A 27,814-nucleotide genomic window follows, 5' to 3' on the forward strand; every position below is an offset into this window, starting at 1 on the left:
AAACATGCTGCCGCTGCATCACCCAGGGCTAGTTCTGGGAGCGGGTTGCACTAAAAACTAGAAATTCAGAAGAAGCCAGTGTCTCCTGATTGAGCTATCAAGGACACGTTTAAAATTTTTTTATTGTAGAAAACTTTATATATGGAAATTGAGTGACTGTTACGATGAACTTCTTCCACATACCATCACCTGGCTTCACCAGTCCGCAAGCCCAAGTCCTGGCCGGTCTTGTTTCCCTTATGCCCCCACCACTCCCAGATTGTTTAAGCCAATGTCAAATATAATATTTCACTTGTAAATATTTCAATGGATATTTTTAAAGATAGGGTCATACCATTATGACCTCTAAAATATTAACAATTCTGTCATATCAGTTTTTCAGGCAGTGTAGAAATTTCTCTGATCGCCTTAAAATTTTTTTAAATAGTATGTTCAGAAACTTAGTTGCATCTGTGCAACTATAAGCATAATCTATGAGCGTTTCCTCTTTTTTAATTTGTCTGCCTTGCAGTGTATTTGTTGAAACTGGGTTGGTTCTGTAGAGTGTCCCCAGCTTGTGTTTAACCTGCTGCTTTGTCCAAAGGATGTCTCAGCACTTCTACTCAACACTGTACTGATGGAGCTGGGACATTTAGCCAAGAAAATGAAATAAGAGGTATCCAGATTGGAAAGGAAGAAGGGAGGCTATCTCTACTTATAGATGACATGACCTAGAAAATCCTAAGGATTCTAGTAAAAATGTATTAGTACAAATGAATGGGTTCGGCAGAGTTGCAGGATAAAGATCAATATACAGAAATCAGTTGTATTTTTATATACCTGCAATGAAATACCTAAAATGAAATTAAGAAAACAATTCCATTTAAAATAGCATCAAAAATAATAAAATACCTAGGAACAAATTTCCAAAAGAGACACAGACTTATGTTCTGAAAACTATAAAACATTGTTGAGAGAAAGAAAACCTAAAAATGGAAAGACATCCCCTGTTAATGGCTTGGAAGACTTAATGTTAAGATTGCAGGGACTTCCCCGGTGGCGCAGCGGTTAAGAATCCACCTGCCAGTGCAGGGGACATGGGTTTGATCCTTGGTCTGGGAAGATCCCACATGCCGTGGAGCAACTAAGCTCGCGAGCCACAGCTCCTGAGCCTGTGTGTCACAACTACTGAAGCCCATGTGCCCTAGAACCCAGGCACTGCACCTACTGAGCCCATGCGCCGTAACTACTGAAGCCCACGCACTCTAGGGCCCACGTGCTGCAACTACTGAAGCCCGCGTGCCTAGAGCCCGTGCTCTGCAACAAGAGAAGCCACCGCACCACAACGAAGATTAGCCCCCGCTCACCACAACTAGAGAAAGCCCACGTGCAGCAACAAAGACCCACGCTGCCAAAGAAGTAAAGATAGCGAGACTCCCCAGACCGATCTACAGACTCATTGCCGTCCCCAGTAAAATTCCATTTGGCTTCTTTGCAGAGATTGACAAGCTGATTTTAAAATCCAGATGCAGATGCAACAGATCAGGATTAATTAAAACATCTTGAGAAAGAAGAACAAAGTTGGAGGACTCACATTTCCAATTTCAAAACTCACTACAAAGCTACAGGTGTGGTCCTGGCATAAGGACAGACAGAGCAGTGGGATAGAATTGAGAATCAAGAAATAAACCCTCACATTTATAATTGATTTTTTCCCAATTTAAAAAAATTGAGGTAAAATACACATAATGTAAATTTGCCATCTTAATTGTTTTTAAGTGTACAGTTCAGTGGTATTAAGTACATTTATGTCATTGTGCCACCGTCACTACCGTCCATCTCCAGAACTCTTTCATCTTGTAAAACTGAGACTCTATATCCATTATATACTACCTCCCCCTTCTCCCCTTCGGCCAGCCCTTGACCACCACCATTCTACTTTCTGTCTCTGAATTTGATACTCTGGGTACCTCACATAAGTGAAAACATACAATATTTGTCGTTCTGTGACTGGCTTAATATCTCCAGGGCTCATCTGTGTTGCAGCATATGTCAGAATCTTTTTCAGGCTGGATGAATAGTAGTCCACTGTATGTTTATACCACATTTTGTTTATCCATTCATCTGTCCTTGGACATTTGGATTGCTTCAACCTTTTAGCTACTGTGAATAATGCTGTTAAGCATGAGTATACAAATATCTCTTCAAAGCCCTGCTTTCAGTTCTTCTGGGTGTATATATAGAAGTGGGATTGCTGGGTCATAAGGTGATTCTGTTTCACTTTTTGAGGGACCACCATACTGTCTTCCAGAGCAGCTGCACCCCTTTGTATTCTCACTAACAGTGTAAAAGGTTCTAGTTTCTCCACATCCTCACAAACACTTATCATTTTATTTCTTTCTTTTTTTTTAATAGTAGCCATTCTAATGGGTGTGAGGTGATATCTCATTGTGATTTTAATTAACATTTCCTTACAGATTAGTGATGTTGAGTGTCTTTTCACGTGCTTATTGGCCATCTATATGTCTTCTTTTGGAGAAGTGTCTATTCAAGTACTTTGTCCATTATTGAACCGGGTTGCTTGGTGTTTTTATTGTTGAGTTTTAGGAGTTCTCTATCTATTCTGTATATTAATCCCTTATCAGATATGTAGTTTGTGCAGATATTTTCCCTGATTCTGTGGGTTGCCTTTTCACTCTTGTTGATAATGTCTTTTTTAAAAAAATTATTTAATATTTATTTAGGGACTTCCCTGGTGGTCCAGTGGGTAAGACTCTGTGCTCCCAATGCAGGGGGCCTGGGTTCTATCCCTGGTCGGGGAACTAAATTCTTCATGCATGATGCAACTAAGAGTCTGCATGCTGCAACTAAAAAGATCCCGCATGCTGGAACTAAAGATCCCTCATGCCACAATGAAGATCCCTCGTGCCACAACTAAGACCCGGTACAGCCAAAATAAATAAATTAATTAATTTTAAAAATGGTTAAGATAGTAGATTTTTAAAAAATTATTTATTTATTTGGCTGTGCTGGGCCTTAGATGCGGCATGCGGGATCGTTGTTGCCACGTGCAGGATCTTCGTTACAGCATGCGAGATCTTTAGTTAAGGCATGTGGGACCTAGTTCCCTGACCAGGGGTCGAACGTGGGGCCCCTGCATTAGGAGCGCGGAGTCTTACCCACTGTAACACCAGGGAAGTTGCGATAATGTCTTTTGATGCACAAAAGGTTTTAATTTTCATGAAGTCCAGTTTTATTTTGTTGCCTATGCTTTTTTTTAAAAAAAAAATTTTTTTCATTATTATTTTTTTTTATTTTTATTTTTTGGCTGCACCGTGCGGCATGTGGGATCTTAGTTCCCCGACTAGGGATTGAACCCACACACCCTGCATTGGAAGCGCGGAGTCTTAACCACTGGACCGCCAGGGAAGTCCCCGTTGCCTGTGGTTTTGGTGTCATATATGGTCAACTGATTTTTTTTTTTTTAAAGGAAAAGTGTACCAAAACAATTCAATAGAGAAAGAGTAAATAAACGGTGCTAAGATGCTTAGACAGCTACTTGCAAATGAATGAAGTTGGATCCCTACCTCACACTACATATAAAATTAACTCAAAGTGGATCAGAGACCTAAGTGTAAGAGCTAAAAATATAAAATTCTTAGAAAAATATATACAAGTACATCTTCATGATTTGGCAACGGATTCTTAGAAATGACACCAAAAGTACAAGCAGCAAAAGAAAAAAATAGGTAAATTGGACAAAGGACATCAAAGGGCATAATGAAGAAAGTTAAAAGACAATCTACAGGTGGCGCAGTGGTTGAGAGTCCGCCTGCCAATGCAGGGGACACGGGTTTGTGCCCCGGTCCGGGAAGATCCCACATGCCGCGGAGCAGCTGGGCCCGAGAGCCATGGCCGCTGAGCCTGCGCGTCCGGAGCCTGTGCTCCGCAACGGGAGAGGCCACAACAGTGAGAGGCCCGCGTACCGCAAAAAAAAAAAAAAGAAAAAAAGCATACATCTATACAAAAAATTGTACATGAATGTTCATAGCAGCATTATTCATAATAGCCAAAAGGTGAATACAACCAGGTGTCTTTCAATGTGGCATGGCCATACAGCGGACTACTACACTGTGATAAAAGTACTGACACAGGCTACAACATGGATAAACCCGGACAATAGTATTCTAATTGTAAGGAGCCAGATACAAAAGGCCGCATATTGTATGTCTCCATTTACAAGAAATGTCCAGAACAGGCAAATTTATACAGACAAAAAGTAGAAAAGTGAGGAAGGGGGAAATAGGGAGTGACTGCTACTGAGTAGGGGGTTTCTTCCTGGGGGGATGAAGTTCTAAAACTGGATAGTGGTGATAGTTGTACAGCTTTGTGAATATGCTAAAAACTATCAACTTGTTCGCTTTTGTGGTCTGTGGGTTATGACTCAATAAGAAAAAGTCAGGTTGTTAAGAGAGCTCTGTTGTGCTCAGTTTCCATCTTTGTTTCCGAAGCCCACTTTAGGAAGGTTTTTTTTTTCCTTTATTATTATTTATTTGGTTGCGCTGGGTCTTAATTGTGGCTGGCAGGCTCCTTAATTGTGGCATGCAAACTCTTAGTTGTGACATGCAAACCCTTAGTTACAGCATGCATGTGGGGTCTAGTTCCCTGACCAGGGATCTAACCCGGGACCCCTGCATTGGGAGTGCAGACTCTTCACCACTGCGCCACCAGGGAAGTCCCAGGAAGGTTTTAGACTTTGTGTCAATTAGCTACTTCTGTGCCTCTTCTGAATGCTCTCAAAGTCAAGGCAAAATTTGCCTTCCTAGGCTGAGTTGTGCCTACAACATTCCAGGTAAAAACGTAAAGGAACAAAACATCTTGCCCACATGCACCTTGGGCCTGTCTTCCTTGAGTGTCTGGTCTCTGAGCTAAGAGACGTGTCAGGAGTAAGAGGTTCCAGCATCAGGTTTGGAAAATGTGGCAGTTAAACACGTTTCTTAATGTTGAGCAGGTAACGTGTTATTAGGTACATCCTAGAACCCCCACACACCCAACATATTTTGGTGGAGCACACTCTTTGAAATTGCTGTAGGAGTCAGTATTTTGAAATTTCAAATTGGAAATTTGGAAGTCAGTGTTTTGAAATCTTAATCAGATTGTTGTTATGTGTTAACACCACTTGATTTAATAGATACTAAATCATTTCTTTATGACTAATGTTTTTAATTTCCTCACAACTTAGCTTCCACCCTTTGCAGTTTGTCAGATCCTCAAAGTATGGTCTGGAGACCCCCGGGGTCCCTGAGACCTTTTCAAGGGGTCCTCTGAGTCAGAACTATTTATTCTTATTCGCATGAGTCTATGTACGGTAGGCTTTCCAGAGGCTCTGTGTGTGTGATATCTTAACAGATTGAATGCCATTAAAGAGATTTATAAAAATGTAGAACACTGCCACCCTTTTCATTATTTTTTTTGGTTGTTTTTAAAAATGTGGTTATTTTCCATTAAACAGTGTTGTTTGTGTTAATATGTAATGGGTTTGTTGTTTTAAGATGAATTCATATATACTTCAAAAAATTTCTCCATTTTAATTTCTAATTTGATAAATACTGATAGATATAATCTCAATAAACAGTGACTCTTTAGGTCTTCCTGAAATCAAAAAGTTTAGAAACCACTGATCAAGGTAATTAATGAGGGAATTCCCTGGCGGTCCAGTTAGGACTCTGTGCTTTCATTGTGGAGGGTGAGGGTTCAGTCCCTGTTCGGGGAACTAAGATCCCACAAGCCATGTGGCGTGGCCAAAAAAAAAAAAGTAATTAATAAGCAATTTGTCAAGTTTAATACACTAAAGCCAGATTAATGGCTTTATCTCAATTATCCTAATTGAGAGCCTTAAGATCTGCATTCTTTTATTTATTTGTTTTTGGCTGCGGTGGGTCTTCGTTGCTGCGCAGGGGGCGTTCTCTCGTTGTGCTGAGCGGGGGCTACTCTTCATTGCTGTGCATGGGCTACTCATTGCAGTGGCTTCTCTTGTTGCGGAACACGGGCTCTAGGCGTGCAGGCTTCAGTAGTTGTGACACGCAGGCTCAGTAGTTGTGGCGCACAGGCTTAGTTGCTCCGTAGCATGTGGAATCTTCCCAGACCAGGGCTCAAACCTGTGTCCCCTGTGTTGGCAGACGGATTCTTAATCACTGCGCCACCAGGGAAGCCCCAAGATCTGCATTTTTGAATGGTTTTAAATCAGGTGCTTTCTCTCTGATGTTTAACCTACCATATCTGTTTCACAAGATTGTTTGAATGCAGTTGGAATAGATAGGAAAAGTGCTTTTAGGTTTTGGCTTTAAAAGATGTCATGTAGGGCCTCCCCAGTGGCGCAGTGGTTGAGAGTCTGCCTGCCGATGCAGGGGACACGGGTTCGTGCCCAGGTCTGGGAAGATCCCGAATGCCGCGGAGCGGCTAGGCCCGTGAGCCATGGCCGCTGAGCCTGCGCGTCCGGAGCCTGTGCTCCTCAACGGGAGAGGCCACAACAGTGAGACGCCCGCGTACTGCAAAAAATAAAAATAAAAAAGATGTCATGTAAATATCATTAGACCATGGGAAAGTAGAGAGTTACTAAAAGCATTGGCTTCTTTTTAGGATACATGTTATAATCTGTCCACTGTAAGTAGGTTAATAACACGGCAGTCAGTATCTCTGGCTATTAAACCACGTCTCACTTTGACTGTTAATTCTTAAGTCATTCGGCAGCTTTTGAAATACCTGGAAGCTTTCATTTTCATGCATTGATTAAACACCAGATTTTTTAAAAATTGAAGTATACTTGGTTTATAATGTTGTGTTAGTTTCAGGTGTACAGCAAAGTGACTCAGTTTTATTTTTTTTCAATTATTTTCCATTATAGGTTATTACAAGATATTGAATATAGTTCCCTGTGCTACACAGTAAATCCTTGTTGTTTATTTTATATATGGTAGTGTGCATCTGTTAATCCCATACTCCTAATTTATCCCTCCCCACTTTCCCCTTTGGTAACCATAAGTTTGTTTTCTATTTCTGTGAGTCTGTTCCTGTTTTATAAATATGTTCGTTTGTACTATTTTTTAGATTCCATGTATAAGTGATATCATATAATAGTTGTCTTTCTCTGTCTGGTTTACTTCACTTAGTATGATAATCTCTGGGTCCATCCATATTGCTGCAAATGGCATTATTTCATTCTTTTTTATGGCTGAGTAATATTCCATAGTAGATTATATACCACATCTTCTTCATCTGTCGATGGACATTTAGGTTGCTTCCATGTCTTGACTGTTGTGAGTAGTGCTGAAATGAACATTGGAATGCATATGTCTTTTCCAATTAGAGTTTTTTTCAGATATATGCCCAGGAGTGGGATTGCTGGATCATATGGTGACTCTATATTTAGTTTTTTTGAAGAACCTCCATACTGTTTTCCACAGTGGCTGCACCAATTTACCTTCCCACCAACAGTGGAGGAGGGTCCCCTTTCTCCACATCCTAACACCAGATTTTAATGTTGGATTTGCAAGTCTAAAAGAAGGCAGACTCTAACCTTTGACTGATATAAGCTCATAAGATTTAAATATCTTTCCACCTATCGCTGAGGGAAAATATTAAGTAATATTAAAATGTTACCTCTGTTTTTATTCACAGCTGGGGCTAGACTTGGAAGAACTGGAGGAAATAGAAGAGGATGCCGGCCTGGGGAACGGAGGCTTGGGGAGGCTGGCAGGTAACCCCAGCCTCCTGTCCAGGACAGACCTTTCCTGACACAGTGCCTTGGTCAGAGAGCAGCACGTGGCAAGGCGAAGATCAGCCATGCTCCCAGCACTGGTCCGTGGGGATAGATTGGTCCCTCAGAGTGGATGGGACAGTGTGTCCTCTGGGTCAAAATCTTTGCCACCAGTAGGGGAAAAAAATGCAAATTATATATTCTCTTTCACACAAAGGGCGCTTCATAATTATGGTGACCAGGCTTGCCAGTATTGGGGAACTGGTGCCAGGAGGGGTTTGCAATATACCAACCACCTCCACAGCCAGTAACTGGGAGAAAGACAGAGGGCTAGAAACACACACGCACAATTTATGAATGTAGCCCAGCATAAAGCAACTGTTCCTGCTTTACTGCAGTAAACAGATTGCTCTAAAATAGCAGAGCTGTTTCTCTTGGAGCTACTGCTCCTTTGGGCCACCCTATTTGAGAATATACCCAGTTTGAAGTTTGTGGGTTTTTTTTCTGTTTTAATTATTTTCACCAGCCTTTATGAGGGGGAAGGAGCTGGGTTAAGAAGTTGGAAGTGGAAACAGCAGTCACAGTGAGATTTGATGTCACTGTGTCCTTCAAGGCTTTTGGGCACAGTGCTTCTGGAGCAGAGATGATCAAGTTCTGTGCTGCCCTTGTGTGTACGGGGCCCTAAAGTGATACACTTTGCATTACTGCCCCTTTTGAGAGCTGTCATTTTGTAAAGGGAACAAATGCCCTAAAATTTATCTGGGTGAGTTTTGTGTATGTGTTTATGTTTTCAGAATTTAAGTTAAATTCTTCAAAAATTATAAGCGCAGCGTATGTTTCTGTCCAACACAGCAGCACCCGGCTCTAGGTTAACCCTCGGCCAGGCGTGCCCCGCCTCCAGGGGAAAGGCCGTGTGTGCCCCACTGGCGGGTGTGGGCTCTGTGTGGCCTGCGAAGGTGAGGTCACACGCACCACGCTAAGCCGTCGCTTCCCGCTGCAGACGGCGTTACAGCGTCCAGGCCGGCAGGCAGAGGGCAGCCCCTCGGGCTTCGGTCCCCTTCGCCCTGACGGCATTCCATTGAGCGTGGTCATCTCCCCACTTAGTCCTTGCTCAGTCAGTAAAAACTGAAGTAAAAACCCAAGGTCTAGCGAAGCTCCAGGCCGCCCGCCCTGAGGCTGGCGTGTCAGCTTGTGGGCCGTTCCCGCCCCCGCGGGTCCTCAGGCCGCGTCAGGCTGCTTCGCGTCCACTCCAGGCACCTTTCCTGCCACTGGGCGGCGCCACCGGCCTTCCCCCTGGACTCGTCTGGGCCCCTCTGCTTCCACGGCTCCCCTCGCCGTGCGGACCCGGGACACCCCCAGCCTGCGGTAGCTCGTGTGCGGCGTCCCTCCCGCGAGAATGATTTCCTCAGAGCGAGAGCCCAGGCCTTAGTTTGTGGGTCTTCTTGTTGCTCCTCAGCAGAGGGCCTGACACCCCCAGGTCTGTGCATGTTTGGTAAATTGGCATGTGTCTTATGTGCTGGTGTTTCGTCGTTAAAATTTTGTGTTCTTTTTAATCCACAAGTTTAATGAGGCTGCCTTCTGAATCTTTAATCAAATCATGGTGGTTTGCTTTCAAGACGTTTTGATCGGAGCAAGGGCTCCATTTGGCGGCCCCTTCCGGGGGCCCTGGTGGCACTTCGGCACCTGGGTATTTGGTGCTGTGGGTGCTGAAATGTACACTTGCAGGTCCCACTTCTGTGCCCTCTTTACCAGTATGTGGGCAGATGTTTTGTGATGTTGCTTGGATTTCAAGTAGAACGTACGAGGGTGGGGAGGCCTGCAGCCTGAGTGAGGGTCCCTAAGAGAACGTTGGCAGGAGGGGACAGTGTGTTGAGATGAGCTGAGTTTGGCAGTGTCCTCTGTGGAGTTCGTCCCTCTTCCCACACCCCCAGGTAGCCCCCATGTTGATGTTGTCTTGTTCTGGCCCCGGGCTCTCAGGCCGAAGGGCATCAGAGTGGGGTTCCATTTTCCTTTTCATGAGACCTGAAGGCGACCGGTCACCACTGGGCCCCTGCCTGACGCCCTGGGGGCCGGCCCTCCGGCGCCTACTTGACTTGGCGTCTGGGCCTTGGCTCCAGAGGCCTTGGGTCTACTGATCGTCTTTGATCCCAAGAAGTTCTTTGTGTTTGGACTTTCAGCCTGCTTCCTTGACTCGATGGCCACCTTGGGCCTGGCGGCGTACGGCTATGGAATCCGCTATGAGTTTGGGATTTTCAACCAGAAGATTGTCAATGGCTGGCAGGTGGGTGCGATTTCCTTCCTTTGCTCACTTGCGGCTCTCGTGCGCATGAGAAAATAGCCAGGCACCGTCAGTTCTGTGTTTGGACTTTCAGCTCCTCCTGGAGAGGCTGCGTGCCGGTCCTCGGCAGGGCAGAGGGGGGCAGGTGGGCAGTGCTGGGAGTTCTGGGCACTCCGTGCTTTCCACATCGTCCCCACGGCCGGCAGTGCCCGTCGCCCACATGTGCTCATTGCACACGGCTTCTGTTTGGCGACAGGACGTCTGGTGGGCTGGGGCCAGAGCCCAGCTGGGCCTCACAGGAGACACTGTGGGTTGAGGACGCCACCAGCTGGTGTTGTTTTCTGTCGTCTCTCACAGCGAAGGCACCCCCCAGCCCAACCCCACCGCAGAGGAGGATTGGCCTGGAGTCGCTAGGAGAACAGCTATTGCAGGCTTTGCTCCCACCTGCCCTCGCTGACACCAGCGAGGTGGTGGCGTCCTGTGGGGTTAGGGGCTGGACTCTGCAAAGCAGTGTGGCTCTTAGGAAGAATGAGCCTCAATTCTAAAGCATCAGGCAGAGAAGTAACACGGTCAAGACCCTGCTGGTAAACGGGGGGACTCAAAACGCAGTCCCACCTTCCTTCTCTTAGGTGAGGTGGGCGTTTCCCCTCATTTTGGCATTTCAGAAAGTAAGGCAGCACTCTTCCACTTGGGTGGAGAATAGTTTAAATAATTTGGGGTCTAAAAGTCACAGATAAAGCAGGGCTGGAGTTAGGATCAAAAAGCTGGTAACAGGAAAGTTGTACAGTCTGAACGAAGAAGCTAATGATCAGGGTGATGGAAGTGTCCTCTGTCTTGATGGGGTTTGGGTCACACAGGTGTGTGCAATTGTCAGAACTCACCAATGTTGGCCTTAAGATTTGTGCATTTCACTGTGCGTCTGTTAACCTAAAAAATAAACACTGTGATGGACTGTCCTTAATGACATGCCTGCTGAAGTGTTCAGGGGAAGAGTGGACAGATGTCTGGGATGAACTGCTCACTTTGAAATGCATCAGAAAAGTAATGGATGGATGGAAGGAGACGTGGTTATCAAGTATAGCAAGATGGAAGCAGTGACAGAGCCTAGGTGGAGGGTGTGCAGTTCACTGTCAATTCCTTGGCATTTCTATGTGTTTGAAAATGCTCATAATAAAACGTTAGCCAAGAAAATTATGGCCAAAAGGAAAAGGAAACAAAACAGATTTGTAGCCACTGGTTAATTTATAGAAATACTCCCTATGACCTTGAAAGGAGAAATGCACTTTTCCTCCTGCCACCTTCTGGGTGATTTTAGTCACAGTTCTTTTTGTTCTTTTTTTTTCTTTTTCTTTTTTTCTTTTTTTATTTTTTGGCCACACCTCGCTGTATATGGGATCTTAGTTCCCTAACCAGGGATCGAACCTGCAACCCCTGCATTGGCAGTGCGGAGTCTTAACCACTGGACCTCCAGGGAATTTCCTAGTCACAGTTATTTATGTGAGTGTTTCTGTCAGATGTGAGCCAGCCTTTGTACACGTGTGGTCTGTGGCCCATTCTAGCTCTTTCGTAGTCGAGGCGATGTGTGTGTTTGTAAGACAGAGACTCTGAGGCTCCTCCCTGGCTGGTGGGTGTTACGGTCGTAAGGAGGAAGGTTTTGGTGGTGGTTTCTGTCTCTGTCTGTTTGACCACAGACACTTCTTCCTTCTGGTTCCCTGTTCCTGTGCCTCTTGCCATCATGCGTAACAATTTAAAGACAGTCCTAGGTTGACAGGCCGGTGGCAAACGTGCCAACTCCCACGCTCTGTCAAGGGAGCTGCTCAGTCAGAATGCTTTTAGCGGAGTTCAGCTGTAGCACAAGTAACTGTGGGCAGTGGTCACAAAGCAGCATTGGTGGCGAACGGGGACCACAGACCAGCCTTCCTATCAGAGAAGGGGCTCCAGAAGGGAGACCCCCTTGCCTCATGTACTTGGGAAGATGCTGCTTCTGCAGACAGCTCATTGAACTGCTCTGTGGAGACAGCCAGGCTCTGATGTTGGAATCTCACTAACGTACAGGAGGTCAGAGGCAGGACCCGTCCTGTGATGAGTATCTGCCTGCACCAGGCAGAACAGTCCTGTGGGGAGTTCTGTGGAGATGGGTACAGTGAAGCAGTAACCTCAGCCACGTCACTGTCCTAAAAGCATGACCCAGATGCTCCTTCTGGGGACTTGACTTCCTTCTGTCTCTGTGACTTGGCCTTCCTGACGTGTGGTGTAGACAGGGCCATCCTTCTGTCTGTGACTTGGCCTTCCTGACGTGTGGTGTAGACAGGGCCATCCTTCTGTCTGTGACTTGGCCGTCCCGGACGTGTGGTGTAGACAGGGCCATCCTTCTGTCTGTGACTTGGCCGTCCCGGACGTGTGGTGTAGGCAGGGCCATCCTTCTGTCTGTGACTTGGCCTTCCTGGACGTGTGGTGTAGACAGGGCCATACTTCTGTCTGTGACTTGGCCGTCCTGGACGTGTGGTGTAGGCAGGGCCATCCTTCTGTCTGTGACTTGGCCGTCCTGGTCAGGTCACGTCATGTGGATGGAGTCATGCTGTGTGTGGACTCTGCGTAACGTCTCGAGGTTCGTTGATGTGCCCCAGGACTTCTTCCTTTTACTGCTGAATTCAAGCAACTCTTAACGTCTTTTTACTTTGATTTATTCTTCTAATTTTATATGAGTTTTTTCTTTAACAGTCCAAAGTTTTCATTTTTAAACAGAGCCTTGACCAGAATTGGAAACCTTTGCGCTGTAAATAGGCCGCAGTTTTGTTTCCGTGCCGGGCAGCATCGTCTGGATGGCGTGGTCAGTGTGGGCGGAGGGCAGGGTCTGCCAGTGCCCGGGACCGTCTCCCCCGCCCTCACCTGCCGCCCTTCCAGGTGGAGGAGGCGGATGACTGGCTGCGCTACGGGAACCCCTGGGAGAAGGCGCGGCCGGAGTACATGCTGCCCGTGCACTTCTACGGGAGAGTGGAGCACAGCCCCGAGGGCGTGTGCTGGCTGGACACACAGGTACCACGGGCGCTTCTTGGTGGGTGGGGGGCTGAGCACGGGGACCCTCGGCTCCCCTTGGGGCTTCCCTGTGGGACCCACCTCCGCACGCTCGGTCGGGACTGTCCAGACACCAACTGTGAAGCCACACTCTGTAGTTTAACGGGAGCCACGTCGGCTGAGACTGGCGGTGTCTCGTGGTGAGCGGGTCGGCGCAGGGAGGGGCAGGGCACTGACCATCCCCGCCGCGACCCCGTGGGGCAGGCCCTCACCCCTCGCTCCCGGTCCCGCGTGTGGCCCCGGCTCTCAGTGCAGCCCACTGGTTATTCTGAGCTGTCGGAGCTCTGGGCATGCGGGGCGGCTGGGTGGATGCGCTGCAATGGAGCGCGGCACCCCCGGCCCCCAGCTGGGCCCTGGGGGGCCAGGGCAGGAGCACCGAGTGCTTGGCGGACCGCGGTGCTGTACCGGCGGGTGCACACGCGGAGTCCAGCCCGGGCTCAGAGACCGCGGAGGCGGAGGAGAGCTTCTGGGGGTGGGGATGGGTGGTGGTCGCAATACGTAAGAAAGACGCCACTGCAGCAGTGTGGGCAGTAGAGCATAAACAGGGCAAGCCCGTGAGTCACAGGGGTCAAGTGAGTCGTGCGGACTCAAGTCTTAACTGGGGCTCATGGAGCCAGGGCAGGCTGGCGGCCTAAGATGCCAGAATAAGTTGTATTTAATTTGGAAAAGCAGAGAAGGGCGTCTGGTTTTGTAGGTGCGTGTGCTTGTAGGAGATGAATGAAATGCCTGGAGACCACTCGGCACCCCAGGCGCCATGCAGTGAGGGCCTGCCCCTGGGGGACTGGCCGTGGAGAGGGAAGGAGCAGGTTGCAGATGCGTTGCAGGGCTTGTCAAGGCCAGGCAGGGCTGGGGAGCAGGGCTGCGGGGAGACGGGAAGGGAAGGGTGATGCTGGGGCTTTAACCCGGGGCCCTGCCCCATAGTCCTTTGTGGCCATTGGAGCTGCCTTCAGCTTCTGAGGCCGCACATGAAGCACCCCCGAAAGCAGGCCTGAGTGTGAGGAGCCCGTGGGAGGGTCTGCGGGTGGAAGTGACCCGAGGCTTGTGCCCCTCTTCCTGTGCTTGGCCAGAGCAGAGCTGGTGCTTCTGGACAGATGGGGCTTGGGACAGGGGTGGAGGGCAGGTCCGGTGTTTTCTGTCGGGAGGGAGTGTGCAGGCTGCTTTGGTTTTGCTGAAGTTCGAGGTCAAGGCAACAGGAGGAGCCTCGCCGCAGACGTGGGAGATGGTCTGAAATAGCAGCTGTCTGTGGGGAGAGGTTAGGTGAGTCCCGAAATCGCCCACGCAGAGTTGAGTGAGAAGAGGGCAGGTGTGCAGGGGGAGGCCAAGGACACGGGAGGAGGGGCTACCGAGGAGCCAGGTGACAGTCGACGCCAGTGTCGAAAGTAAAGCTAGAGAGGGCCTGGCGTGTGGTCAGGGCCCACCGGAGGCGGCCTCGGGTACTCCCGGCTCAGGACATGTGCGAGCCGGGGCTGCAGGTGCGAGGGACACGGGGCAGGTTGGGTGTGTTTGAGGAGGAAGGAGCAAAGCCAGAGGAGGGTGGGCCGGTGGGCCGCTTCCTGTGAGGCCGAGCTGCCCCAGCCCATGGCGGGAGGTGGCCCAGGCCTGGGGACCGTGTCTTCCTTCGGCAGGTGGTGCTGGCCATGCCGTACGACACCCCGGTGCCGGGCTACAAGAACGACACCGTCAACACCATGAGACTGTGGTCCGCCAAGGCGCCCAATGACTTCAAGCTCCATGACTGTGCGTCCCCTCCTGTCCCCATCCGGTGGCTGATCCCAGACCGACCCCGTCTGCACCCACAGCCCACGAGGCTCCCCACTGCGGGAGGGCTGAGGGCAGTTTCCCTGTGAGCCCTGGACTTCCCAGGGACCCCGTGCCGTCCGGAAAGAGCCAGGGGTCTGGGGCAGGGTGTGGGCCGGTCGGCGTAGCAGCTGTGGGACGCCTTCTGCTCGGAAACGCTGTCCTCAGACCGATCCGGGCACATGAGGGCCTCGGCAGGCACGCGGGTCCTGACTCCGCTCTCTGCCCTCAGTCAACGTGGGCGGCTACATCGAGGCGGTCCTGGACCGGAACCTGGCCGAGAACATCTCCAGAGTCCTGTATCCCAACGACAACGTGAGTAGCTGCTGCGGGTGGTCCTCGTCCGCGCCGTTCCTCCAGTGTAGGAAGCACCCCTGCAGGGCTGGGCTCCAGAAGGGCCCCGTGCTGGCCTCAGCCTTGTCAGGTGAGGCCACGAGAGTGACCTCCTCAGAGTGAGGGCGGACACGGCATCCCTGACGGCGTCCAGGAGCACCTGTGTGCTGTTAGCCCCTCCTTTGCCCTCTGCCCAGGGGAGCTCTTAGGAGATTCCTGGCCTCACACCTACGCTCCCCATAAGCACACGGCCGCCGAGTGCAGGGCCATGGAGGCCTCAGACCTCACGTCCAGCCGTTTCTGCTCTTCGGCACCTGGTGCCAGCTCCCCAGGAGTTGGTTGGCGCGTTGGCGCGTGGGGCCAGCAGTCCCTATTCTGCAGGGACGCCTTGAGACGCCACGTGGTCATGGTTAGGAACGCTCTTAGCAGGTGTCCCCACTTGTGAGGCGGGGGCCTCAGCCACGTGATCCACAGCCACCAAACGAGCCCCTAGGATTTGCCCATCTTTGTGGGTTGTGTGTTTTTCTTATTTTATCAGGGAAATACATGCACGTAGCAGCAAAGGGCCCTGTGCTGAAATGCTCATAAGAAAATGCCCTCCCCCAGCACCCCCCAGAGATTCCGAACAGACTCATGCTTCAGGCATGAGGCCTCCTGGAACGTGAGGCACCTGGGAGGTTGCTTTCCTGGCCTCGGCCCCAGCACCGGGGATCGAGGCATTGCACCCCTGGGCCGCACCCCAGCCTGGGCCCTGCCCTGGGTTCGGGGGCCCCAAGGGCCCGTGCAGCGGAGGCTGAGCCGGGCATGTCCTCAGTTCTTTGAGGGGAAGGAGCTGCGGTTGAAGCAGGAATACTTCGTGGTGGCCGCCACCCTCCAAGACATCATCCGGCGCTTCAAGTCATCCAAGTTCGGCTGCCGCGACCCCGTAAGGACCTCCTTCGAGACGTTCCCAGACAAGGTGCGTGTGTAGAGAGCTGAGCGCCATGCCGGAGACGGGCTGTTCCCGGGCTGGGCCTCCTCCTTCCAGCTGCAGTGGGGACTGGGCGGGAAGCCGCCCCCCAACCTGGGCCTCCTCGTGCCCGGGGACCAGGCCGCCTTTCCTCCTCGACCAGGGCTGCCCTGGGCCTCAGGAGGCGTCCAGGCAGCAGGGAACGCTGTGAAAGGCTCTGTCGGGCAAAGCGGCCAGTTTGCAGGCTCAGTTCAGTAATCTGAACACAACCGGCCAGTGTCCGTCACGCAGGAGCAGCGTTCCAAGGCGGGGAGGGCTCTGGACGCGCGCTGCGGGGCTGGCCTGCGGGTCCTCCACCCTGACCTGCTCCCTGCACCTCCGCGGCTTTCCATGCTGGGCCTGGAGCCCGTGCAGTGCCGTCCGCTTCCTGCTGCCAGCCCTATGACCAGGCTCCTCAGGGCGGCAGCCGAGGACCCCGGTTCTGCACACACAGGCAAGGGACTGAGGGGGTCACCCCGTGTAAACGCAGGTGGCCATCCAGCTGAATGACACCCACCCGGCCTTGGCCATCCCTGAGCTCATGCGGATCCTGGTGGACGTGGAGAAGGTGGACTGGGACAAGGTGAGCACCGAGGGCCCGAGCACCGTGTCCCCAAACACCTGGCACGGGGTGACCTCCCGCCTCTCCCGGCAGCAGGGGTGAGTACTGAGCTGGTCCACAGAGGGAGGCCTCTCTGGTGGCCTCGGGAGAACAGAAGGAAGTTGTCCTGGGAAGACGGGGCTCTGGGGAGAAGGACGTTCCAGGAGCGGGTCCGGGGTTTCTCCCAAGGGCAGGGCACAGTGAGTGGGCGCAGCAGTTTAAGGGCCAGAGAAGGGTGGTTTTCTGGAAGACAAGAAAAGGATTCTGACACTTCTGAGAGCTTCTCACCTATATTTTTTCATCTTAGAATCGTGGCGAAAAACCCAGAAGGGTTCGGTTTAAAGAAATACATCGTTCACACAGTTATAGGCTTGTTCTCCCTGCTTCACTTATTTTGGTCCTAGGTTCTTTAGTGGGGTTTTGTTGATCTCATTTACTTAAATCAACATATAACACCATTTTTACCCCATTTTTTAGCACCAGAGCCCCTTTCTGGTTTGGGGCTGCACTTCTGGGTGGGGCTGGGCAGACCCTGTTCACCCCTGGCCAGCGGAGGGCAGGGCCAGACACTTGACCAGTTTCCTCTGGACTGTGGGTGTGAAGTCGGTTTGGTGGAAATAAAGCAAAGCTGCCTGGAGCTCTGTCTGGTTTACAGAGGTCCCCAGGTAGCAGGTAAGGTGCTCATTTCTGCGTGTGCTCTGGGTCAGGATGTGAGGTGCACGTGGGGCGTGTCAGGACAGTGAAGGGCGCAGGGCTCACTGTGGGTTTAGGAAGTTCTGGGCCCCGGAGAGCAGAGACGTGCGGGGCCCTTCCTGGTGGCATCTGAACACCTGCCTCTGACCCTACACGTTCCCCTCACCTTGGCATCTGGCCACGAGCTGCTTTTTTCTGAATAAAACATTGGGGTGTTCTGGAATGTTGTAGGCCTGGGAAATCACAAGGAAGACCTGTGCATACACCAACCACACGGTGCTGCCCGAGGCCTTGGAGCGCTGGCCTGTGTCCATGTTTGAGAAGCTGCTGCCACGGCACCTGGAGATCGTCTATGCCATCAACCAGAGGCACCTGGATGTGAGCACGCCCTTCCTGTGGGGATGCGGGAGGGGAGAGGGCTGCCCTGCCCTGACGGGCCCTCCTCTGCCCTCCACGTCAGATCGTCTGGCCCGGGACAGGTGCTTTACTTCTTGAAGGGAATAGCCATTCAAGAAGAGGACTTTGGGGTCTGGGGCTGTCACTTGGCAGAGCTGTTGCCTGGTCCCCACGCTTGGACCCCTGCTGCGTCGGGGGGAGTCTTCTTCTCATTTCTGAGCAGGTTCAGGTGTGAGTGTCTGTTCCTGGAATGCCAGAGGCCTTTGTCCTGCGACATCACTGCAGCATTTGGGTGATTTGGAAACAAATCACCTTTGTCTTTCCTCTGTCACCCACAGAAAGGATAGTGGTACAAGCACAGGGGAACTTAGAATTCAGGTGTGATTATAGTTCATTTTTTTAATCTTTTGGTGAAAGAGTAGCCATTCCCACTGGTAGACTGTGGTTATACCCTGCCTGGGCCAGCGGGGACAGCATCCCTGTCTCTTCCTGTACGTCACACGGCACCTCCTCAGCTCCTCCGAGCCCACGGGCCGGGCCGCCGCCCCCAGGCCGAGGCAGACCTTCGCCCGGGGCCCAGTCAGGCTGGGCTGCAGCCGCCCTGGGCCTTTCTTGGGGAAAGCAGCCCCCCGCCCTCCTGCTCACTGCTCTGTCTCGGCAGCACGTGGCCGCCCTGTTCCCCGGGGATGTGGACCGCCTGCGGAGGATGTCCGTGATCGAGGAAGGGGACTGCAAGCGGATCAACATGGCCCACCTGTGTGTCATCGGGTCCCACGCTGTCAACGGCGTGGCGAGGATCCACTCGGAGATCGTGAAGCAGTCAGTGTGAGTGGGGCTGCGCTGGCCTGCGCCAGGGCGAGTGAACTGCCCAGAGCGCGGCGGTGGGAGGGTGAGGCTCTGACTCGGTGGACGACGCTGGGGGACCGAGCCCTCTTGTCACCAGGAGCCCTTCCCGTTGTCTGCGTTCTCCGTCTATCCAGGCAGAGGCTCTCCTTCTGGAGCACGTGCCGCTGGCTGTGGGCTTCGGTGCCCCGCCTGGGGACAAGAGTCCTGGGCCCCGCCAGGGTGGAGGTTAGGGTGTGACGGGCTGGGGCTCATCCTCGAGAGGAAGGAGGAATTCTTAGGTCAGATTCCCTGCTTCTGCCCCCTCTTTGTGGGATGTGGTCTTGGAATTCCTCCTTTCCATCCTCGCCGCAGACCTGTGGAGCGCCTCGTGTGGGCGCCCGGCAGCCCTGGACGGGTCTGTCCGTGTGGAGGCTTCCAGGTCCTCGGTGCTGGCCTGAGGCTTTGTGTGATGTACTGGTTAATCCCCACTGTCCGTCCACTCTCCACTGTCACAACCACTGGGAGGTGGCCAGGCTCCAGCCACATGCCGGCGTGGAGTTGGGCTCCTTGGGGGATGGAACTCTGGCTGGGCTCTGGATCGCCCAGGGGCTCCCTTCAGAGGGCCCTGTGCCTCTCGCTCACCTTGTTTGAAACAGTGCTTGTGACAGTTGCCCGTTGTCTGTGTTTTTAGCTTTAAGGACTTTTACGAGCTGGAGCCAGAGAAGTTCCAGAATAAGACGAATGGCATCACGCCCCGACGGTGGCTGCTTCTGTGTAACCCAGGGCTGGCGGACATCATCGTGGAGGTGAGGCCAGCGCCTCTGAGCCCACCCGGAGCTGTGGGCAGGCAGAACGAGCGGCAGCTGCCTGGGGCCGTGTGGGCGGTGACCCGCCCCTCAGCGCGTGGACAGCGATGGCTTCTGGACGGGTGCGGGCGGTGGGGACCCGCTGTCGCCCTGGGTGTGGGGGGCCGGGCGGTCGGCCAGCAGCCCTGGCGGCCTGTGCAGGAGTTCAGAGAGAAAGCGCTAGGCCCAGCTGCCCCCGAAGAGGTTTGTGAGCCGGAGACGCCGTCGTTGTTGACTTGTTCCCATGCTCACACGCTCAGCGAGGAAGGAGACAAGTCACGCAGGGGCCAGGCCGCGTGCTGGACATGGGGGTGCGGCGGGGGTGCTGGGGGGCGGGCTGTGTGCCAAGGAGGCTTCTCTGGAAGGGACGGCAGAGCTGAGGTCTGCCTGCCCAGTTACCGGGAGCAGCGCTGCAGGGATGTGACCACCTGCGGCCTGGCTGGGCGGCCTCGGTTCAGGGCCAGGCCACGGAGACGGCCCAGGTGTCTGGAGGCCAGTTTTCCTCTCGGTCCTAAATTAGAAACAGGGAGACTGAAGCTGGGGTTTGTTTGGAAACAGCGCTGTGCTGCAGTGTCGGGGGCAGGGTAGGGTGCCCAGGCCGGGCAGGAGCGGCCGGAAGGCCTCCGTCCATCTGCGGTTCTGGCGGGTGTGGGCCTTGGGGGTGGGCGGAGCCGGGCCCCCAGGTTTCAGGCCTGTGGGGAGCCGGGGGAGGCACGTGCATTTGAGGGCACGTTTCAGTGGTCGGGACTTGACCGGCGCCGGGTGCGCGGTGTTTCCTGGGAGGGGGTGTCGTGGGAGAGGAGGGGGCCTGGGGCTGAGGGGGGCAGAAGAGGTGCAGAAACCGCGTCTCCCTTATGACTCGGCAGAGAATCGGGGAGGGTTTCCTGACGGACCTGAGCCAGCTGAAGAAACTGCTGCAGCTGCTCAGTGACGAGGCACTCATCAGGGACGTGGCCCAGGTCAAGCAGGTAGGCCCGGTGGGGGGCCCATCCCCCCGCTCAGCCTTGCAGAGGGGGCCCCGCTGAACCCTGAGCGCACCGCCGCCCCAGGTCCGGAGGAGAGCTCGTCTGGAGGGAAGCAGTGGGAATCGATGCAGGTCTCACATCTGCACTTGACATGCTGTCCGCACACCTGGGCCTCCCTGTGGCCACCTCACCACCAGGCGGCCTGGCCCACTGGGCGGCCTTTGAAGACCGAGACTGACCCTCCACTGTGCCAACAGCCTGGCCTCGGGGGCCCAGAAGTAGTCTTCATTTTGGAGTCTCGCCCCCCACCCCAGGTCTCCTTGTCTCCATTTTCTGCTTTTCTCATCCTTTGCTCCTCTTCCTGGGTTTGCACATCTACTTTCCTGTTTCTCTCCACGCTCTCGTGCAGATCCACTTTCAGGATCACGCTTCCCCCTTCTGCCCACCAGGCTCCGGTGACCACCTGTGTCCCTCTGTGTCTCCCCTGGGGTGGCAGCGCGTCCTGGGCATCCCCTCCCTGCTGCGTCTCTGACACCAGCCCTGGGGGCTCGGCCCTGTGCACATCCCACCATCTTTACCTCTGTTCTCCAGGAAAACAAGGTGAAGTTCTCTGCCTTCCTGGAGAAGGAGTACGGGGTGAAGGTCAACCCCTCGTCCATGTTCGATGTGCACGTGAAGAGGATCCACGAGTACAAGCGGCAGCTGCTCAACTGCCTGCACGTGGTCACCCTGTACAACCGTGAGTGCTCCGCCCTGCGCCCCACCCCCCTTCCACCGGGCCTTTTTCTCACGTGGCCACTGGGGCGGACGTGGCATATTCATTTTGAGTGGCACCTTCTGGTTTTCTGTGTTCAGAACAGAGCAGCTGCAAGGAGTGAGACGTGAACTCAGAGGTTGGGGAGCTCGAGGCCCAGGGGCTGCACCTCCTCCAGAGGCTGGGTTTTAGGTCTGGTGTAGCATTTCTTTCATACTTACTTATTATCGTTATTAGACTCCTCTTAAGTTATTTGGAGAGATTATACTTAGCAGGTGAGGCATTTGAAGTATACTCATAGAAGATGAAATAGTATGTTACATCTATACACCTTAAACTATTTAAGTGGCATTTGATCTTGAAGCACGTGTGAATCAAAGGCCCACCTAAGGGCTTCCCTGGTGGCGCAGTGATTGAGAGTCCGCCTGCCGGACTCGGGTTCAGGGGACACGGGTTCATGCCCCGGTCCGGGAGGATCCCACATGCCGCGGAGCAGCTGGGCCTGTGAGCCATGGCCGCTGAGCCTGCGCGTCCGGAGCCTGTGCTCTGCAACGGGAGAGGCCACAGCAGTGAGAGGCCCGCATACCGAAAAAAAAAAAAAAAAAAGACCCACCTAAAAGTAACTATGAACATTTGCTACTTCTATAAATAAGATAATAAAGCCTCAAGGAAAAATCTGTTGTTTTTTTTTTTAAAGTTCTTTATTTAATTTATTTATTTTTGGCCGCGTTGGGTCTTCGTTGCTGTGCGCGGGCTTTCTCTAGTTGTGGCGAGCAGGGGCTACTCTTCGTTGTGGTGCGCGGGCTTCTCATTATGGTGGCTTCTCTTGTTGCGGAGCACGGGCTCTAGGTGTACCAGCTTCAGTTAGTTGTGGCACGTGAGCTCAGTAGTTGTGGTGCACGGGCTTAGTTGCTCCGCAGCATGTGGGATCTTCCGGGACCAGGGCTCGAACTGTGTCCCCTGCATTGGCAGGTGGATTCTTAACCACTGTGCCACAAGGGAAGCCCAAAACATGGTTCTTAAGATCTTGTAATGTAGTAAAGCAAATACTAATTTTGAAAATAAAGGAACCAAATACTTTCCAAGACGCAGAGCTCCCCTCGAGAACATCAGCTCTCCAGTTGCCAGTGAGGGAGACTCCGTCTCGAGGGATCCGCTCGCTCGTGAGACAGTGAAGTGACAGGACGGTTGCTAGTTTGGGTTGAATGGTTCTGACCCGACCCTCAGAAAAGGCCCGGGTGAGGGCCCTCCTGTGCGTTTGGCGGAAGGGCGCGCCTCCCGGGCCAGACAGTTCACGGAGACTTTGTTCTGTGCTCTTTGCTGTGGTTTTCTTCTGCAGTTGTGATTTTTCTGCATTTTCTTTGTCGTTTCCCGGGCGGCGTCCCCGAATCCCCTGCCTGTGAGCGGCAGGGCCAGTCGCTGGGTGGCCTGCCCTTCCCCCCGTCACCTCTTGTGACCGGCGCCTTCCTGCTGCCCAGGGTGCTGCTTCTGCTCGGCGGTGAGCGTCCGGGGCGCCTGCGGCATTCCGATGGGGCCCTCAGGGCACGTGTCACCCGCCCCCCGCCCGCTCGTCCACCTGCGTGTATGCAGCGCACAACGTGGTGCTGCTCTGCCATCCTCGCCTCGATCTGACCTGGTTTCCGTCTGCGATGAGACGCCCAGTCCTCTTACAGGGCCGTCCGGTCGCCCTTCTGCCCAGCTCCTGTGCCCCGAGGTCTTCCATGTCCACAGTAGTCTGTGGCCACTTGCAGGAAGGGTGGTTCCGCTGAAGCGATGTTCTCAGTCTCCCGTTCTTTCCTTGAGCAGCGCCATCTGGAGGGTGGGTCTGGAGTGAGCTGCTCTCTTGTGCTCATTCCACTCGGCTGTGTCTTGGGTGCCGGCTGTTGTGGGTCAATTTTCCTGATGCTCGGGCACTCTGAGGATGGTGGTTGATATCTTATATCATTTCTAGGAAGTTTCCTTGAAATACATTAAAACATGTGTTTGGCTTTCTTCTCCTGGGGCTCCAGTGACGTGTGTGGTTGGTTTCTTCCACCACCTTCTTTTTGCCTATTGATAGCTCTCCCTCCTTTTCTGTTCCATGTTGTCTGCTGGCCCCGCTTCCACACTCTGTGTGTCTACTGTGTTTTCTGCACGTCTCCCCGCCCTCCTGGCTTCTGTGATCGGGCTGCACTCTGTGGGGCAGTTCTGCCTTGTCACCTGTGTTCTGCCTTCTCCCGGGGTCTTGCGTTTCGGCGCTGTGGTCTCCCATCTGCGTCGACAGTCCTCACAGGTTGGAGACTCACAGGGAGGCTGCTTCCACTGCCCTTGTCTGTGGCAAAGCCGTGTGTTCAGGTTGGTCACTCGTGTCTGAGGAGCTGGCCGGGGCCTCGTGAGCTCAAGGCAGCCGCAGGCCTCCCCAGCTTGTGATGCCTCTCTGGGGCTCCAAGTCAAGGCTGGCTCAGGAGGCGTCATGGCCCTGTGGGCCTCTGTCCACAAGGATGTCCAGACCCCCTTTCCAAGGTTTCTGTGTAGGAGGGGTGCCGACAGGCTCTGCCCGCCCGGCTCCCTGGGGCTCATTCCTGCCTCCGCCTCCCCCGCTCACAGCCCCCGGGAGGCTGGGGTTCCTGAGACCCTGAGCTCGCAGCCCTGCCTCCCACCCATCCCATGACCCAGGAGGACTTGCTCAGTGATCTGGAGTTAGCGTATTTTTCTTCTTTACTAGTTTTCGTAAAAATGTGGTTTGTGGGGTTTTGGCTTTATTTTTTTCCTGTTCTCTTTGTTACTCTGTCCACAATCTGGAAGCGGGAAGATTCAGAACTAAGGGACGGCCGTGTTCCTACTAGAACCTGAAGACAGAGGTTACAGATCAGCCGCGACCCTTTAGTGGCTCCTGTAAACCTTGCGGCCGATTCCTGACTCTGGTGAAAGCCATCTAGGGCGGCCTGTCACTTCTGTAGACACTCCCTGCCCCCACCCCCCAGCTGAAATCTGGAAACCAGTGGCCTGGTGAAGACATCTCATTCTGCTGGGGCTGGAGGTGAGCTGTCTGCTCCTGTACAGAAGAGGTCTGGGGGGCTTCTTAGCCTCTGTCCCAGTGACGGGGGGGGCTTGGGGTCTCACTGACACCTCTCGCAGGCTGACGGTGAATCACCACCATCCCAAGGTCACCCCATTTTTGAGTACCCATCACGTGCAAGGGCCTTCAGTCCTGGTGACCAGACCCAGAGAAGCTCCTGTGTTGGGCTGTTCTGGACACAAAGGCACAGCTTTTCCACTGAACTTTCTGGAAGAGTCTGCTCCTGGCTGGCCTTCCAAACCAACCTGGACCAAGTGTAGAATTCTGTAAGTGGGAGCTCCTGGCAGTGCAGCACCTGTGTCGGGCTGGCCTCTGAAGACACTGTCACCGAGGCCTGTCCCAGGGCTCAGGCATGTCTGGCTCCAGGGGCTTCACGTGGCTCTCTTTTTGTTTGTCCTGCAGGAATAAAGAAGGACCCAGCCCAGGCCTTTGTGCCCAGGACCGTCATGATCGGGGGCAAGGTGAGGGGACGTCTTCTTGGTTCCTGCTTGGCGTTGGTCGGGGATGCACGAACCACCGTGCTTTTCAGCAGCGTCTCTGCATCGGGGCTGGATGCTGCGGGTGGCCGGGCACCAACCTGCACACACAGCCCAGAGGTCCTGGCCCCAGGTGTGCCTCTGGGCCAGCTCAGGCTCCATCAGCCCAGCCACAGGAGGGAGCTGCATGGGGCCCCTGCCTGCCCGGCCCAGGGGAGTGGGGTCCCCAGCCCCAAGGGCCAGTCTCTACTGGGCTCTCACGGGGCAGCGCCATTTCTCTTGTGACTGCCGGATATCCACGCCTCCCCTGCACTGGTGCGCCAAGTAGGCGTGAGTCGCTGGCTGCTTCGTCAGCCAGACGTGCGCCTGCTCTCGGCTCAGCCTGGCCTTATTCGTTTTATTTACACGTGCTTTTGGGCGTGGGATCTCAGAGTCCCAGCGTATCGCCGGCAGGCATCAGTGGGTCCCATCACCCGGCTCCGCGCTCTAGGGCCCGCGTCCCCACCCTCTGCCACTTTTCCCAGAAGCCTGGGCACAGCTGCTTCACGGGGGCTGCAGGTGGGCCCAGGACTGTCCTCGCCTCTTACTTGAGCACATATGAAGGTGGGGGCACCTCACAGGCAGGCCCGTCTTGTTCTGTCTCTGCCACCGTCCCCCGGCCCCACGACTCCTGATGTTTCTAAAGCAGACTCCGGACAGCATGCTGGGGTTCTTTTTCTTTTTTTTTTTTTAACTTAATCTATTTCATACATATTAGTGTATATATGTCAATCCCAATCTCCCAATTCATTCCACCACCACCCCACCCCAGCATGCTGTTTTGTCAGTATTTCCGTATGCATTTTAGAGATGTGGACTTTCAAAAAGTTAAAAAATGTTAACTTTTTTAAATTAACATTTTTAAAAAGAGAAAAACAGAAGTGTAGAACATCCACAAACCTGTCCCCCAGACTTTTGCTGAACCATTTCATAGTAGATAGATTACAGACATTATAACACTTCAACCCTAAGAACTTAATCAGTTGTCTTCACAGTGATGTTTTCCTGCAAAACCACACAGCGCCACCATCACACCTAAAACACTTGACAAGAATTCCTCCACATCATTAAATATCCAGCCAGGGCCACACGCAGCGGTCTTGTGACAGCTACAAATACCTTGAGCTTGTTTGAATCAGGACCCAGCAAGGTTCTCACATGGTGACGGGTGGCTGTGTCTCTTAAATCTCTTCATCTGTAGGTTTTTCTCCACGTCCCCCTCTTTTTTTTCCCTGCAATTTGTTACAGAAATCGGGTTGTGTGTCTTCCCCAAACCGCGTCCCTCTGGTATCTCCCAGTACTTTCCTTGTTTCCCTGCATTTCCTATAAGTCGGTAGTCAGTTCTCAGAGGTCCTTGTTCCCTCTCTCCATTTTTGAAAAAACCAACTAGAATCAGAAAACCAAGCTTGAGGTTGACAGATTTGTGCACGTGGGTGAGGCGCCGTCATGAGAGGTGCTCGGTTGAAGCCGAGGAAGCGGGTGGGGCGCCGCGCTCTGTGGGTCCGTCTGCCAGGTTGAGGGCAGGACACGCAGGGATGCCATGGCCTCAGCCCACCCCTCCCCTGCCGTGGGACCGCCCCGCTGGCAGAGCCACTCGGCTGGGCATGTGCAGCCCGGGCTCCGGCGACCCTGCCATGCCCCTGAGCACAGGGTGTCTGCTGAGCGCCCCTCCCCCTTTCCAGGCAGCGCCCGGCTACCACATGGCCAAGATGATCATCAAGCTGGTCACGTCCATCGGCGACGTCGTCAACCACGATCCGGTCGTGGGCGACAGGCTCAAAGTGATCTTCCTGGAGAACTACAGAGTGTCCTTGGCCGAGAAAGGTGAGCCTGCCCTACCTGGGCGCAGCCAGTGGTCCTCTGTGGTCAGGGCCTGTCTTGCTTTCAGACGGATTAACAGCCCCAACACCAGGCTGCCCAGCCAGAGGGCCCCCCACCCCTGGCCTGGCTCTGGGGGAGCCCTGCTGCCACCGAGTGTGTGGGTCGTCCTCGGTCTCACACATCCTTGGTCTCTGAACTTCCCACTGCTCCCCCTCCTCGCTCCTCTGCCCCGGGGCTCCCTCTTGCTGGCCCTCCCCGTCCCCCAGAGGATGCTTCTGCTCATCCCCACCTGTCCACTCTGGCCTGGCGTCCTGCACCTGCTCTGCGAGGGTTTAGCCTGGGGCCACTCCACTTTGGGGGTACTGGGTGTGTGTTGCCATCTGGAGAAGGGCCTGTGGCCAGATGTGCCTCGGAGCATAGCTGTCCTGAGCTGGACAGGCCCTTCTAAGCCAGCCACTTCCGGAGACCTGGCAGGAAGTGCTGGGAAACCTGAGCCTGGACCTGTGGCCCGAGTAGCAGCCCCTCTGATGCATGAGACTGCGCTGCCCTCCAGGCGTTGAGTGAAGGGCAGGTTCACGCACTCCCTCCTCCTCCGTTGCGGACGGATCAGGACCATCCCTGTGGTCCCGCCACTGCCATGGACCATGTGTGGCTCGGGGGTTGGGTTGGGGTTAGCGTTTCACTGAGCTTCTAGACCAACTTACGGCCGCTGCCTGGCACTCCCAGGCCAGTGCCTGCGCTTCCTTAGAACTGACCTTGGGGACAGCCAGCCTGGAGTTGGGCCCCACACCCTCCCCCAGCTCTTGGACTGGCTGTGGTAACGTGTCCACCATCCCGTCTGCCCATGTCCCTCTGCCTGAGGGGCCGGGGGTGCCTGTGTCTCTATCCTGGCACCTGGACTTGACCTTGAAGAAGGGGCTGGGCTCTGGTCTTGGCTGACCCCGAGTGCCCTTCAGCTGGGTTAGGGAAGCAGCATTAGCTCTGAGAACGAGCTGAGGACGTGGGAGCAGGGATGCCAAGGCAGGCAGGACGGAGGCTGCGTTCCTGCTGCCACATGGAGAAACTCACGCAGGGAACCCACACTTGGGAGAAGCTGCAGGGCCACGGATGGGGTTGTGTCTTGGCCGCTATGCCA

The 27,814-nt window shown here is 53.5% G+C and overlaps 1 protein-coding gene across 2 annotated transcripts in view; it reads left to right on the forward strand.

The window, feature by feature from the left end:
* Nucleotides 1–27,814, forward strand: part of PYGB (glycogen phosphorylase B) — a 51,963-nt gene that overhangs the window by 20,332 nt on the left and 3,817 nt on the right. The window contains exons 3-16 of one of the 2 annotated variants that reach the window (XM_082857990.1): nucleotides 7,657–7,735; nucleotides 9,913–10,016; nucleotides 12,918–13,049; nucleotides 14,714–14,825; nucleotides 15,118–15,200; nucleotides 16,033–16,176; nucleotides 16,697–16,789; nucleotides 17,732–17,878; nucleotides 18,558–18,721; nucleotides 19,413–19,527; nucleotides 20,433–20,534; nucleotides 21,123–21,270; nucleotides 24,746–24,804; nucleotides 26,541–26,682. In XM_082857990.1, coding sequence (XP_082714116.1) covers nucleotides 7,657–7,735; nucleotides 9,913–10,016; nucleotides 12,918–13,049; nucleotides 14,714–14,825; nucleotides 15,118–15,200; nucleotides 16,033–16,176; nucleotides 16,697–16,789; nucleotides 17,732–17,878; nucleotides 18,558–18,721; nucleotides 19,413–19,527; nucleotides 20,433–20,534; nucleotides 21,123–21,270; nucleotides 24,746–24,804; nucleotides 26,541–26,682 — 1,624 coding nt within the window. The remainder of the gene's footprint in view (nucleotides 1–7,656; nucleotides 7,736–9,912; nucleotides 10,017–12,917; nucleotides 13,050–14,713; nucleotides 14,826–15,117; nucleotides 15,201–16,032; nucleotides 16,177–16,696; nucleotides 16,790–17,731; nucleotides 17,879–18,557; nucleotides 18,722–19,412; nucleotides 19,528–20,432; nucleotides 20,535–21,122; nucleotides 21,271–24,745; nucleotides 24,805–26,540; nucleotides 26,683–27,814) is intronic. The other variant, XM_082857991.1, reaches the window with a different exon arrangement.

This window comes from Leucopleurus acutus (genome assembly GCF_964270905.1).
Source record: "Leucopleurus acutus genome assembly, chromosome: 16".
Classification (NCBI taxonomy): domain Eukaryota; kingdom Metazoa; phylum Chordata; class Mammalia; order Artiodactyla; family Delphinidae; genus Leucopleurus; species Leucopleurus acutus.